The sequence below is a fragment of the Delphinapterus leucas genome, chromosome 20, assembly GCF_059928025.1.
Source record: "Delphinapterus leucas isolate spDelLeu-1000000601 "Yukka" chromosome 20, BTC_Dleu_Yukka2, whole genome shotgun sequence".
Lineage (NCBI taxonomy): Eukaryota > Metazoa > Chordata > Mammalia > Artiodactyla > Monodontidae > Delphinapterus > Delphinapterus leucas.
Window position 1 is genome coordinate 18,683,395 of NC_143148.1, and position 16,161 is coordinate 18,699,555.

At 37.0% G+C, this 16,161-nt stretch overlaps 1 protein-coding gene across 4 annotated transcripts in view; it reads right to left on the reverse strand.

Annotated features, from left to right (window-relative positions):
* DPY19L3 (dpy-19 like C-mannosyltransferase 3) overlaps positions 1-16,161 on the reverse strand; it is a 74,059-nt gene that overhangs the window by 56,668 nt on the left and 1,230 nt on the right. For 2 of the 4 annotated variants that reach the window (XR_002646310.2, XM_022585864.3), the window contains exons 2-3: positions 15,280-15,421; positions 12,905-13,038 (exon numbers count right to left, since the gene is read on the reverse strand). Coding sequence is in view for 2 of the 4 variants with exons in the window: in XM_022585864.3 (XP_022441572.2) it covers positions 12,905-13,038; positions 15,280-15,382 (237 nt within the window). In the remaining 2 variants the exon portion in view is untranslated. Of the gene's footprint in view, positions 1-12,904; positions 13,039-15,275; positions 15,422-15,833; positions 16,100-16,161 lie in introns of those variants that run through there. The other 2 variants (XM_022585865.3, XM_089902963.1) reach the window with 2 other exon arrangements.

Genomic DNA, 16,161 nt, shown 5'->3' on the forward strand with positions numbered 1-16,161 from the left:
GTAATGCTTTCAGTTCTTCACCACTGAGTATGATGTTTGTTGTGGGTCTGTCATATATGGCCTTTATTATGTTGAGGTAGGTTCCCTCTATGCCCACTTCCTAGAGAGTTTATTATAAATTGGTGTTGAATTTTGTCAAAAGCTTTTTCTGCATCTATTGAGATGATCCTATGGTTTTTATTCCTTTATTTGTTAATACGGTGTATCACATTGATTAATTTGCATATATTGAAGAATCCTTGCATCCCTGGGATAAATCCCACTTGGTCATGGTGTATGATCCTTTTTGTATGTTGTTGGATTCTGTTTGCAAGTATTTTGTTCAGGATTTTTGCATCTATGTTAATCAGTGATATTGGTCTATAATTTTCTTTTTTTGTGCTATCTTTTTCTGGGTTTGGTATCAGGGTGATGGTGGCTTCATAGAATGAATTTGGGAGTGTTCCTCCCTCTGCAATTTTTTGGAAGAGTTTGAGAGGGCTCAGTGTTAGCTCTTCTCTAAACGTTTGGTAAAATTTGCCTGTGAAGCCATCTGGTCCTGGGCTTTTGTGGAGCCCAAATGCCGCAACTACTGAAGCCCGCGCACCTAGAGCCCATGCTCTGCAACAAGAGAAGCCACCGCAATGAGAAGCTCTTGCACCACAACGAAGAGTAGCCCCCACTTGACGCAACTAGAGAAAGCCCGCACAGAGCAACGAAGACCCAACGCTGCAAATAAATACATACATACATCAGTTTATTTAAAAAAACAATTAAAAGTTCATTTTCTCAGTTCCTGAGCATATCTGGATAATGGCTATAGTATTACCACAGCACAGATAAAGAACTCTTCAGCCAACAGAAATTTCTTTTGAACACCATTTTTCTAGTGTTTCCCTAATCAGTAAGGTCTTAACATTTGGTCTTAGACATATGCATGCTATATTTAAACAAAAAGTATGCATCTAGTCTTTTAAGTTTCACTGAGATAGAACTCACATACAATTTACCCTTTTAAAGTGTACAAGTCAGTGGCTTTTACTATATTCACAGAGTTATGAATCCATCAGTACAATCAATTTTGGAACATTTTCATTACCCACACTCCTGGGCTGTCACCCTGCAAATTCCACACGCCCTCTAACCCTAAGCAATCACCAATCTACTTTCTGTCTCTTTAGATTGGCCTCTCCTGGAATCACAGAATATGTCCTTTGCGCCTGGCTTCTTTCAATTAGCATGTTTTCAAGGTTCATCTATGCTGTAGCATGTATCAGTAATTCATTTCAAAACTGCTGAATAATATTCCATCGTATGGATATACCACCTCTTCTTTACCCATTCATCTACTGATGACATTAGAGTTGTTTCCTCTTTTTGGCTATTATGAAAAATGCTGTTATGTACATTTGTTTACAATTTTTTTGTGGATATGTTTTTATTTTTCTTGGGTGTACCCTTAGGAGTAGAATTGCTAAGATCACGTGATAACTCTGTGTCTGACTGAGGACCTGCTGGACTTTTTCCAAAGTGGTAGATGGGTTCCAACTGCTCCACATCCTTGTCAACAGTTGTTATTATGTCTTTTTATAATAACCCTGCTAGTAGGTGTGAAGTGTTATCTCATTGTGGTTTTGATTTTAATTTCCCTGGTAGTTAATGGGGCTGAGCATCTTTTCATGTGCTTGTTGGCCATATGTAAATCATCTTTGGAGAAATGTCTATTAAGTCCTTTGCTCATTTTAAAAATTAGGTTGTCTTTTTATCATTAAGTTATAGTAGTTATTTATATTTTCTAGATACAAGTCCCTTACCAGACATGATTTGTAAATATTTTCTCCCACTCTGAGTGTTGTCTTTTCACTTTCTTAATGGTGTACTTTGGAGCACAAAAGTTTCTAACTTTGATGAAGTCCAATTTAACTATTTTTCCTTTAGTCACTTGTGCTTTTGGTGTTGTATCTAAGAAAGCTTAGCCAACCCAAGGCCATGAAAATTTACTCATGTTTTCTTCTAAAAGTTTCATAGTTTTAACCCTTACATTTGGGTCTATGATCCATTTTGTGTTAATTTTTGCATGTAGTATGAGAAAAGGGCCCACATTCATTCTTTTGCATGTAAATACCCAGTGGTCTCCAGACCATTTGTTAAAAAGACTATTCTTTCTCCATTTAATTGTCTTGGTACCTCTGTTGAAAATCAATTGACCATAAACGTAAGGTACTCTCAATTCCATTCCATTGATCTCTACGTCCATTCTTAACCCAGCACTACACTCTCTTGATTATTATAGCCTTGATATTGCAGGTTTTGAAATCAGGAAGTGTGAGTCTCCCAACTTTGTTCTGTTTTGGCTATTCTGGGTCTCTTATTCCACATAAATTTTAGGATCAGTTTGTCAATTTCTGCAAAAAATCCACCTGGGATTCTGAGAGGGATCATGTTGAACTTGGGGAGTATTGCCATCTTAACAATATTGTCTTCAATGCATGGACATGGTTTAAGTTTTATACTTTTTGGTTAAATTTATTCCTAAGTATTTTACTTTTTGTTGATGTGTAAGTGGAATTGCTTTCTTTCTTTTTTTTTTTTTTAATAAATTTATTTTTGGCTGTGCTGGGTCTTCGTTGCCACGCATGGGCTTTCTCTAGCTGTGGTGAGCAGGGGCTACTCTTCGTTGCGGTGTGTAGGCTTCTCATTGCAGTGGCTCCTCTTGTTGTGGAGCACAGGCTCTAGGTGTGCGGGCTTCAATAGTTGTGGCACAAGGGCTTAGTTGCTCCACAGCATATAGGATCTTCCCGGGCCAGGGCTCAAACCCATTTCCTCTGCATTGGCAGGTGGATTCTTAACCACTGCGCCACCAGGGAAGCGCTGGAACTGTTTTCTTAATTTCACTTTTGGATTGCTCATTGCTACTGTATAGGAATACAATTAATTTCTGCATATTGATCTTGTTATCCTGCAACCCTGATAAACTCATTAGTTCTAATAGTTTTTTTTAGTGGATTCTATATACGTGTCATCTACAAAGAGAGACAGTTTTACTTCATGCCTTTCATTTCATTTCCTTGCCATTATTTCCCTGACAAACTGTCTAGTACAATGTTGAATACAAGTGGCTACAGCAGAAATCCTTGTCTTGTTCCTGATCTCAGGGAGAAAGCTCTCAGTCTTTCATCATTAAGTATGCTCTTAACTGTGGGTTTTTGACAAATGCCCTTTATGAGGCTAAAGTTCTCTTCTATTTCTAGATAGTTGAGCATTTTTATCATAAAGGTTGTCAAACTTTGTTAAATGCTTTTCCTGTGTTTTTTGAGATAATCACATGGTTTTTATTTGTGTATTCTACTGATGTGATGGGCTCACCTAGTCCATTCCTATTTTGAGTTATGTACATTACAAAGAACTGATGTTGAATTTTTTTCAAATACCTTTTTTTACGTCTCTTGAGGTACTCATATGGCAAAAAAAAAAAAAAAAAGTATATATTTCCCAACAATCTCCTTTGCATTCCTGGCAGAAAAATGACTTTTTCATGGTGTGGCATGCTTTAATGTGCTACTGGACTCTCTTTACTAGCATTAATTAGGATTTTGGGTCCAATATAGATAGTGGGATTAGTCTCCGAGTTTCGTTTTTTTAATATTATCTGGATTATATGCAGTTGATCCTCATTATTCATGGATTTCCTATTTGCAAATTTGCCTACTAGCTAAAATTTATTTGTAACAACAAAAATGACAAAAATCAATACTTGCTGTATTTTGCAGTCATTTGTAGACATGTGAGTTGCCTGATGTGCACAGTTCCCAGCTGTGGTCTGCCTCTTGCTCCAGCTCTCACACAGAAATGATCAGAGGATAAAGACAGTAAGGGGCAGCAGTGCAGCACAGCGCGAGGAGCCCTAGCTCTGGGGCCAGTCGCAGAGGGTTTGAATCCCAGCTCTGACACCAGTTAGTGGATGGCCTCAGGCAACTTGCTTAACATTTCTGAAACTCACTTTCTCTTTTGTGAAAAAAAAGAAAATAGAATCTACCAGGAGGAGTTCTTAGGATTTAACATTGTAACCTATGCGTGATATGAGTGTGTCTATACATATGTACATATTTCCCCAGGAGTCACGGTTCAGTATTCGCTAATTCACTATTCTCAGTGACTTTACCGACTGTAGTTATAGTCTGATTCTCAGTTTTGGTGTGTAATACCTGATTTATAGCAATAATTTGGAAGTTTTCTTCCTCTTTAGTGTTCTAGGATGGCTCAAATAGCATTGGAATATTTTGGTTCTTTAAAAGTTTGGTAGAATTCCTCCATAAAATCAACAGGGTCTGGTATTTTGGGGTTGGGGGGTAGGTAGGTATAATATTTCTCAAGTGTTCTCTATCACATCTACAGAAATAACTGTGTTTACTGGGGCCGTTTTGGTAATTAATGTTCTTCTAGGGACTTCCCTGGTGTTCCAGTGGGTAAAACTCTGCACTCCCAATGCAGGGGGCCCGGGTTTGATCTCTGGTCAGGGAACTAGATCCCGTATGCATGCCACAACCAAGAGTTCCCATGCTGCAACTAAGAAGTCCGCATGCCACAACTAAAGATCCTGCATGCTGCAACGAAGATCCCGTGCGTGCCACCACTAAGACCCAGCACAACCAAAACATAAGAATAAATAAAATAAATATTTAAAAAATATATTCTTATAGGAAATCACCCATTTCATCTATTCATCTAATTTGCATAAAATCAAACAAAATAGTCTCATGTGGCTCTTTCTTATTTCATGGTCTCTATGGTTATTTCTCTGTTACCATATTTCATGACCTCTGTAATTATTTCTTCTTTTTTTTGGCCATGCTGCACGGCATGTGCGATCTTAGTTTCCCTGCCAGGGATCGAACCTGTGCCCCCTGCAGTGGAAGCACGGAGTTTTAACCAATGGACCTCCAAGGAAGTTCCATCTCCATAATTATTTCTGTGTTATTTCTTATTTTGGATATTTTCATTTCCTACCCCATCTTTATCTTTCTTTCGTTTCTTTAGTTTTCACCCCCCCAAATAACCACTGATTTATGAACTGTTTTCCTACTTTCTAGGTGATCAATTTCTTTTACCTTTATTGCTCCTTCTGTTGTGAGATTTCATAAGAGGAATAATTCATTTATTGCACAATATATTAATTATTTCATAATATAGTATTTACAGCTACAAATTTTCTTCTGAGTACTCTCTTAGGTATATTCCATAATCCTGAAATATGGTTTTCATCATTTTCTAGATTTCATTTATAATTTCTATAAATTCAGTTTTAATTACCTGTGGCCCAAAAGTTACTTTTTAAATATTTTAAAATTTCTAGATAGTAAGCAATTTTTCTTTTTAATTAGTTATCTGCAATTTTTATTTAAGTGAATGAATAAATTAACAAAAGAGGATACTGTGGCCTTTATGCCCAAAGTCAGGAACAGGCCAAGACTATGCGCTATCACACTGTGATTAGAGAATATTGTCCATATAATTTCTGTAGTTTTGGATCTGAGATTTTCCCTTATGGCTTAATTTATCAATGTTTTAGTGAATGTTCTGTGGATACTGGAAATGAATGTATCTTTAGATATTTACAGATTAGATCTATCATATTCAATATTTTCACTAGGTCTTCTATATCCTTACTTATTTTCGTCCACTTGCTTTTATATGAACTGGGAAAGAATTAAAACTCCTCAATACTAATGTATTTCTATACTCTTCTTACATTTCCTGTGGTTTCTGCTTTGTAAATATTGCGATTATCTGATGCATGGATAGTCATAGTTTGTATCTTTATCACTGAAATATTGCCCTTCTTTGCCTCATTTAATACTTTCTGTCTGATACTTTCTTTCCCCTTTCTGCATTTATTAAGTCCCTATCCACACCTGTGGCCTAATCTGTCTAAGGAGGATTCTTACTGTTCTGGGAGGATCTTGTGCATATATGATGTGATTTGGATTTTGCTTTGTGATCCAGAGTTTTTATTAGGTGAGTAAAACCCATTGATACTTATTTAACCAAAAATAATTAGACATACTTGTGTTAATACATATTGTATCATGCTTTTTACTGCTCTTTAGAACAAATCCTTCACTACGTGATCTGTGTCAGCTTGTTTCAATATGTGTGTATGTGTGTGTACATGTCTTTAATTTGGAAGGTTGATGTTTTTGTTCTAGGGGTTACCTTTCTTTATAACTTCAGAGAATAACTTAATTCTTTGTTTCTATGGCTAGTATCTACTGACTTCCTATAACAAGTTATGACAATCTTATGAAATTTATACTTCTCCCCTGCCCAATTTTACTTGATATTATTTTTCTTGGAATTTTCTTTATAGATACTGTCTGTCTGTTTCTTGACATCACTTTTAGTTGTAACTTTTTGACTTTTAGCTATAAAAGATACATCAGGATACTTCCACCATCTTTTTTTTTTTGCGGTATGCAGGCCTCTCACTATTGTGGCCTCTCCCACTGCGGAGCACAGGCTCCGGACGCACAGGCTCAGCGGCCATGGCTCACAGGCCTAGCTGCTCTGCGGCATGTGGGATCCTCCCAGACCGGGGCATGAACCCATGTCCCCTGCATCGGCAGGTGGACTCTCAACCACTGTGCCACCAGGGAAGCCCTTTCCACCACTTTTTTACCTTTTCTTTTCCTTCCTCTTCTAACTTGTGTTATGTAATTATTACACTGCTATTGTGTTACTATTACATAATAACATTATGTTATTATACTATTCATATCATATATATTTTGTTCTGTAACTATTTAGTCTTAGTTCTACAGTTAAATAAATTTGACAATCTTTCTAACATTGTTTTGCCTTTTATCTCTTAAGTTTTTCCTCTGCCAATTTCTCCAGGTGTTCCTAAAAATACATATTTCTCAGAGTCAAAAACATTTGAATCGTGCTTTATATATGATGGAATAACTGGGTTAAAATACATAAATCACTTTCTTTTATGTGAGTCCTTTGTAGACATCATTCAAGGTCTTTGAGTAACTATATGTTACTTGGAAAACTTGGAAGCCAGATTGACCTTTGTTTCCTCATATAGGTAACTTGATCTTTTGTCTGGATGTCCAAAGGTTTCTTACTATTTAGATACAGGAATTTCGTAGCTATATCCTGCTAATGATTTTTCTAGGCCAAATGTTCCTGGGACCCATCGTGTCCATTCAGTTTGTAGATTCAAGTTTTCCTTTATTTTTGGAAAGTTTTCTTGAATTACAGATTTAAACATTTTTTTCCCCGTTTCATGGTTTTGCTTCCTTTGGGACACAAATAATGCAATCTTTCTGTTGTCTTCCTTAGCTGTCACTTCTAATATTTTAACTTTACTAATTCTATTTCATTTTGTTTACTTTCATCAGTCCTGTCCAACTTTTCTCTTCTGTGCTTTTTGCAGATTCTGGTCTCCTGTGTGTTGCTTCTTACATAGTCATGATTTCTATTATGGTTATATCTTTAAATATTCTATTTCTTGACTAAGTTCTGCCAGCTCATGTTTCATTTCCTTTTATCTTCCTACAAATCTCTTTGAAGATGGTATATACATTCTTACATTCCTGCTTTGAATTCACCTTCTACAGTGGCAAATGCTTTATTGTTTGTTTTTTAATGTGACATGTTTGGCCACAATCTTCACGTCTCTGCTGTAAAAGTTTTCTGGTTCTTCATGTATCGTTTGTTCTTGTTTTTCTCTTCCCTTTTTCTTGCAGTATTATTGTACAGATCCTGTGCTAGTTCCTTTCTGATTACTAGTCATTTCTAAATGTGGCAAGTTCTTACCAAATCAGCTACATGTAGGGGAGAGGGCTGGGACATAACTCAGGCCAGCAAGAATTTTTCTGCTGATACAGAGTGGATTACAAGAGTGAGCTGTTTAGTCTTTTCCTCATCTTAGTCTTCAGAGATCGGCAGCTTCAGGGCTGTTGAAAATGCAAGTTTTCTCTCTTTATCCTGGTCTGCTTAAACTCTACTTTTACAAAAATGGTTTGTCTCTGTGATTACTCCTTTCAGCCTGTCTACCTTGTTTCTCTTTCACACCAAAGTGTATACAGGAAAGCTTCTGTCATTACTCCTCACATCTAGTCCCATGGTCTCACACAGGGGACCACTGGTTTATCCCTCAGAATATGCCAGTGACTTTGGAGGACTAAACTTCAGCAGCTTTACCTAAAATCTGCAGCTTTAGGAGTTCTCTCTCAGCATCTTTCTACACTCCTTGGAGTTTCACTGGATTTGGCAGCCCTTCCTCATATATTGTGGTTCCAGATTACAGACCTCTCTTAGTTTCATCAAAGAAGGAATCTGACTGTTTTTCATTTTCTTTCATTGCTCTGAGGTAATTCTAAACAAAAGAAGGAACTGACATCTTTATCCTACTGCTTTAAAATGAGAAGTTAAGTAAGCAATTTTAGGGGTCTAACCACACAGTTAGAAACAATCTACCCCAAGTTGGGAGCATGGAAATAGTGAAATGACCAAGAGTATAAAAATGTCAAAAATATTAAAGTATATAGCTATTCATTTATATAATAACTGTAAGTGTTTGTGAAAATATATAATTGTATATGGAAAAAGCATACGATGATTGTAAAAACTATCTATATTGGGGTCATAAATAAGTAAAATATATACATGTACAGGATGAAGAATGGAAGGGAAAAATGAAAATTGTTTTTTGTTAAGGGTAATGAATAGTAAGTAATGTTTTTCATTAAAAAAAGTTTTTGTTGTTGTCACAGTATAGTCTGTGCAATAAAAAACACAATGTTCCAAAAAGAAAAACAATCAAGACCATACAGAGATTTACTCCAGCACCTACGAAACACAAATCATTAAAAATGCAATGACTGGCTCCCCACTTGCCAGTACTAACTATGTCCTATCCCTGGAGGCAAGCTCCAAAGTTGCATCCTTTTGTTCCAATTCCAACCCAGGTTCTTTACAGCAGCCAGGTGTCTCCCTGCCTCCCCTGCCTACACCACTCCGTCCCCACTAGAGATTAACTCTACTCCAACAGACCACTGTCTATTCAGCACTGACGATGTGCCAGGCACTGTAAGGGGAGCACAGCAAGTAAGAGTATGGGCTTTAAACCCTTTAGTTTGTTTTGTTTATAATAAAGAGCAGCAAAAAAAAAGCAGGTTGCATTTAAAGGACAAGTTAGAGTTAAAATGTCTGGGCTTTGGAAACAACCAGATTAAATAAAATAAATGTAAAATGCACCTATAACAGTGCCAAGGACATAGCAGACATTCAATCAAGGATATTTTAAAAAATCTCTTATACTTTAAATTTCGCAGCAAGGGCAATATAACACAATGGTTAAGACAACAGGAAACTAACCTTTTAATTTAAAAAATATGCTGGGAAAGGATACTACATACACATTTTCTGTGACCATTTAAACCAACATCTTCTTCTTTTCGGCTCCAAGTTTCTCTGTCCCAGGGTTCCCACATATGAAATACTAACACTGCTATGAACATTTAAAAAAATTACTTTGAATGCATAAACTGAATGTATGATTAGTCTATTTTATTAGCAATATTTTTACTCTCTGAATAATTACAACTAATTCAAAGTATTCAAAAGATCAAAGTATTTACATAAAAAACTAGCCTGGCAATTTTGATAAGTTATAACTCAAATAAAAAAGGGAAATAGATTTACACTTCTCAAATATTCCCATCATCCCCCAAGATGAAAATGATGTAAAGGAGTAAATTTAGGAAGGCGTATAAACTCTGAAAATGAGCTTTCCCTTTGGCTAAGTAATACCGTTGATCAGTAATGGCTGATTTCACTGGTTTATTCACAGAAAATGTATAAGCACTTTAAAATTAAAGTTCAATTTAAATAAAATTTAAAATTTAGTTCCTCTGATGCACTAGCCACATTTCCAGTGTTCAATCACTACATCTGGCTGGCAGCTACTGTACTGGACAGTGTAGATTTAGATCATTTCCTTCAGTACAGAGAGTTCTGTTGGAGACCACTGGGTCTAGATAATTCTAAGATGAAAAATAAGCCAGCCTATCATCTGGTTTGAGAAATGATTACAACATCTGAGGATTCCTCTTGTGACACAGGGGTGAAAAAAACCAGAGAGCTTGAATAGAGAGGGAAAAACGCACCAAGACTCTGAGCTCAGCTTTAAGTGTAAGGGTTGCAGGTGGTGTGGGGAGGCCTGTGAGAGGGTGCGCCTGTCTCACAGCTTCTCCCAGCCTGTGTCTGAGGCAGAGACAGAATCTGGCCTCCGGTCTCTTTCTTCTCACGCTACATACTCCTCAAACAATCCTGCCCACACAGCTATAAGCTGGTAACATGAAAAGGTCCGTTTCCAACACACATGGAACTCCTGCCTTCAGATCCGTAAATCCAGCTCCCCTTACTCCATATCTTTACTTGGATTGTTTTGAAAGTGGCTCACAATGTATCCAAACCTGAACTCATCATTTCTTGCCTCGCTGCCTCCTGCATAAAAAAGAATGTGGTTGGCCTTTGTCTCCAGTTCCTGAGAGGTAGCCAATAAACCCTTGAATTTCCCTGTGACAAGAGTATCTTTGTTATTCATGGTAGGCTCCTTGGCCCACATCTGAAAGCTTGTGCTAACAGGTGACTCAGGGTGGGCCCCTAGATGGTTTTTGCTAAGGAGATGACTCAGGATGGGAGCTGGCCAAGCCAGAAAGACCAACCGTATGCTTAGAGGGTTGGCGCTCTGAGCCAACAGATATCAGCCCGACCTCTGGCAAGTGGAAAGCAGCTGGAGATTGAGTTCCACCTTGTGGCCCATGATTTAATTAATCATGCATACATAACGGAACACCAGTAAAAACTCTCAACACCAGAGCTCAGGTAAGCTTCCCTGGCTGGCAATACTCTACACGTTGTCGCACACTGATGTGCCAGGAGGGTAATGCATCCTGACTCTATAGGAAGAGGACAATGGAAACTTGGAGTCTGGGACTCTCCCAGACTTTTCCCACTGTGCCTCTCCCTTTGGCTGGTTCTGATTTGTATCCTATTTCTATAATAAAATTGTAATTTAAGTACAGAGCTTTCCTGAGTTCTGTGTCATTTTAGTGAATGGATAGCCAGTTGGTCAGTAGTGAGAGTAGCCTGGGGTCCCCCAAAGTTGTGACTGGCTTCTGAAGTAAGGGTCAGTTTTGGGGAGGACTGTGCCTTCAACCTATAAAGTGTGGCTTAACTCCGGGTAGTTGGTCGGAAGTCACTGTACCCTTCAGATCTGCTCCTCCCACAGGGTTCACGATCATAGCGAATGAAGATCTACCCATCTATCCTTCTGCTAACGGGAGAAAAAAGGTCATCGCTGATAATTCTTCCTCCTCAACTGCACTCCACACAAACGATGAATCAGTACATCCTTCCAACTCCTGCCCAGTCTACAAAGCCATACATGACCTGGCCTTTTCTTCAGGTTTCTTGATGATGGGCTATATCTATTTAAGGGTGCTAGTAGGGCCACGTATAAGCTTTAAATTAAAGAGCTAAACTTACAGTTTAAAATTATGTGATCTCTTTCACCATGTCTCCTTGCTATAGAGTTATTAGCATTTAATTTTGACTTTATGCCCACAAAGGGGAAATTCCAGGCTTTATTCAGAATACTTGTATTAATAAATAAGTTTTAAATTTCTCAATTCCAGGGAATCTGTTTATAGGTACTCAATTTTAAAGAGACAGGTGAGTAAAATGTTTCTTGACAAGAAAAACTACCAACTGTCACTGAAGGGTAAGAATTATTATTTTTTGGTACCATGATTATTTGTATAAAGATATATCCATGCTGTACCTATAAAGTAATATGACAGGTTTTAAAAATAAACATACTAGAAATTACTCATAAAAATAAAATTTGTCATTCAAAGCAGTCTCCTTTGGAGACGCATTCCAATAACGGAACCAAAGCTCAAAATATTTTGGAAAATTCTCTTTGGGAACTGTCTTCACATTCTGCATAGATACTTTTGAATATTCTCATAGATGATAAATCTTTGCCCTGTGAAACTCAATTTTACCTTTGTAAGCAACTAATCATTAAAAGCCATGGTGGGAAAGAAGGTCAAAGATCATGACATTTCTGATGAAAAGAAAGGTATATTTGGATGAAAACCACTGGCAATGCGTAAGTTTTAAGTGATATACTTGCTCTGAACCAAAGCCAAATTAAAGGATGTCGGAGGGGAGAGAGAGAGAGAGAAAGAGAGAGAGAGAGGGAGGGAGGGAGGGGAAAGACAACAAGGAAACTGGTATTTAAAGAGTCATACACTCTCTTGAAAATCTGATGACAGTTATGGCTTCCTCTCAATCTTCTGCATATATTGTTAGAACGGTACACCACATCAAGCTCATCTATGGAGCCAGATTAAAATTCCCTGGTTTAGAACAGTAGCTTTCGCTTTCTTTTTCTTTCTTTCATTTTTTTTTTTTTTTTACTGTACCCAACAGAAAAAAAAAATTATACTGTGACCCAGTTTGTACATACATACATATAATTAAAATAAAAGTTTCACAAATAATTATCAACCTTACCATGTGACAGTATTCTCTTATATTTGATTTCATTATGAAAAATGCTACTTATGACCTACTACACCAATTTCACCATCTACAGCTTGAAAAATACTGGTTTAGAGTAACTGATGCATAATATGAATAAACTAACGAAAATGGAAAACTCACTTGACTATAAAAATTCTGATGTTATTTTAAACTAACAAAGAAAAAGTCATTTTACTCTATAGCCAAACTTTTCAAGAGACTGGATTCTTTATGGCAAAAGGGAACTGTCTTGGTCATTCATCTAAATGGCTAACTAACTACTGGAGACACTGATGGGTAAATCATACAATGTTCATACCTTAATATTAGAAAACCACAAATCATTCTCATGTAAAGTGGCCAGGTAGACAGATGTAAGAAGTCCAGTGCAAAGGGCAACAGTTCCACCAACTGTAAATGAAAGAATCGTCCATAATCTTCTATTGGTACAACCTTTTAGAAAAATGAACAGATGAAAAACCAAGTCAGTAAAGGATTTAGCAGTTAATAGTTCTATTTCAGACTGTCAAACGTGCCAAGTTCCAGCTGCCTGTTAGTGGTGAAGCTTTCCGTGTCTCCAGCAGACAGTTAGGGGTTCCGTTTTGTGATTCCACAGACCTTTTTATACTTTTCATACTTTTATTATAGTTTTTTCCCCCACTGTATCTAACTGTTCATTTGTCCATTTTGCCAACTAGAATGTAAGCATCTTGAGGACCAGCATATTATCTTATTCATCTTAACACCTAGGACCTGTGCTTGACCTAGTTTAACTACTAAGTTTCTTAAATAGAGGAATAAATGGGTTACAGATCTAAAATATAAACAGTCTTTTAGATGATCTACTTACAATTTGCGGTTTATTCATTAAAAGCTACTCCCAAACTTGATTACTTAAAATTTTAAACCCCATCACACAAGTTAAAGGAATATAAACTAAGAAACATATTTATAGTACATATAAGAAAGGTTAAATATCCTTAATATAGGATAAATACTTTCAGGATAATAAAAAAAAATGAATATTTCAGTAGGAAACTGATTAAGGACATGAATAGGCAATGCACAGAAGAAAAAATGGCCAATAAACTTAACAGAAAAAATAAGTTAGTATTAATGAAATGCAAACCAAAACAAAGAGCTATAACTTTTACAATAGTGGCCAATTTGATAGCTTAAAAATGCTTAGTACTCTGTTTTGGTAAGGATACAAAAATATCGCCTTTTTTTTTTTTTAAATAGACATTTTTTAAACACTGCTGGTGTTAGAATAAATGGATACCTCTCTGGAATGTGACATGGCAACAGGAAGTAAAAGCCACCAAAATGAGCACCCTATTTGACCAATAATCGCAAATCTAGGCATACACCCCAAAGGAATAAAGTTTTAAACAAACATTTGGCCACTGTGGTTCAGGTTGTATAGGTAAAAGGTTAAAAATCATCTAAATATTCAATAAGAAATTAAATAAATTATGCTACGGTCACACAGTGACTACACACTGACAAAATTTTAAAAATACACTGACTGACGTATGTTCATAACACAACAAGAGAAAGATAGCAAGTTACACAACAGCGAGTAGGATCTCAATTTTGAGAAAAAACACATCTGAATGCTTGTAGGTGTACATGTACAGAGAACAACATTTAGACAGCAAGATAAAGTGTCATAGGTGGTAATCTCAGGATGAGTGGGCTTGCGGGAGTATTTTTTCCTTCATTTTTGCTTCTCTTTAGTTTTCTTTTTTTTTTTCTGACATGAATAAATACTGCTTTGGTAAAATGAACAGTCCTCAAAGTTATGTTTTAATTTAAAAGGACAAACTTGAACCTGTATTTGTTTTTATATAAGATTTTCAGAAAATACTCTGTATTGTCCCAAATTGCTAATAGTTGAGTTGGGTGGCATGACTGCTCAATATAGATTACTTTTATTTTATAAAACTGTCACCCCCCCCCACCAAAAAAATAAATAAATAAAAAATAAAACTGTTACCCCAAATTACTTTACTAGCTCTAGCTGCAGCTGATGTAAACTCTGTCAGATATCCAAAATGGCTGATAGACATGGAATTTTTCATGCTTACTTTAAAAAATCCTGACCATGCTTAGCCTAAGAAAGCAACTCGGGTAGCAGGAATTTGGTAATTAATGCCATTTGATGTATGGCTTAGCAAGAGTCTTCAACATTCTTTAAACAATTTACCAAATTCTGACCACTTTTCCCACCAAAAAAAAAAGCAAATTAGAAAATTTCAGGAATTTAACTGAAAATAAAGAATAAAAGAAAGTTTGATTCATCTTTCAATACTTTAATGAAATGAGAAACTCACCCAAGGTAAGGCTGTCTAGTTGTGAACAGCATACACAAACCAGAAAAATTAGAAGTAGACTAAAATCTGAACAGTGGGAAAAAGTATTACTCTCAAAGTCAAAGGATCAGATTGGCATAACTATACTGAACAGGCAGCTAAGAAGTAAAGGGCTCTAATCAGAGGTCTTTAATCATAACTGTAAAACAAATATTATCACATTGCGATCAAATCATCTGTAAAACTAAAATATCAGGGTAATAGAATAAGTTTCTTCACCTATTAGGTCTCACCAAATTTTTATCCTATTGGAGATTGATTATTTCAATATGCAGACAAAAAAGCAATCCCAAATGCTGCTTTAATTTAAATCACCTACTAGATGGCAATTTATTTTCCAACTTCACATTTTCTTCTTGTGCCACGTAATCCTCTGAAACTTCTGTGGTTTGTATTCCTTTTCTTTGCCTGATGGATATCATGGTGTCAAAGACTCACATGCATTGTTCTTCCAACCACTCCTACAAACAACACAGAATTAAGCCACCATCCATATGTCCGTACCCTCTCTGCCAAATACAGCCTGTTCTCATCTGTGTTTTGGAGACTTTACCTGAGCCATTTTCCCTTGCTTAGCACGCCCTCCCATTTTCCCATCCAAACCTTAACCGGCTTTCAAAGCTACTCTCAAGACACAACACAAATATTTCTTTAACACAACCACATTTATGAAGCGCCTGTCCTGTGGCAGGCACTGCCAAGAGTTAGGAGCACAGGTGAGCATCACAGACAAGCCCCTGCCCTTCTTCCAGGAAGCCTTCTTTCTTGGGATGCACCAACCCCTACTGATCTCTCCCCTTCCCGAGTCATAGCAGTTACCATGCATTTTGTCACATAATTAGGTAGTTTTATATTATTTTCTATGGTACCAACCATGGAAAAGGTATTAAGTAGTAAATTTGTTGATTGTTGATGGTCTGATTTTGAAGAACTGAAACACTGTTTTGTCTCCGGTATCTGGATTTTGATACTGGTGCTCCTTCAAACAATTCACACCGGAAGCTTTAGGAATATGCCTCAGTGGTGATGGCAGCGGGGGTGTGCCAATCAGGGCAGCTGCTACACCAGGCAGCAACAGTGGGAGTGACGGCAGGGAGCAGGGGCCTGGTTTGGAAGCAGTAAGTGGGAGGCAGGGGAGTGGTGGCAGTGAGTAAGCTGGCTACAGTCCCCCGGAACATCTGGCGTCACTCCTCCGACGAAT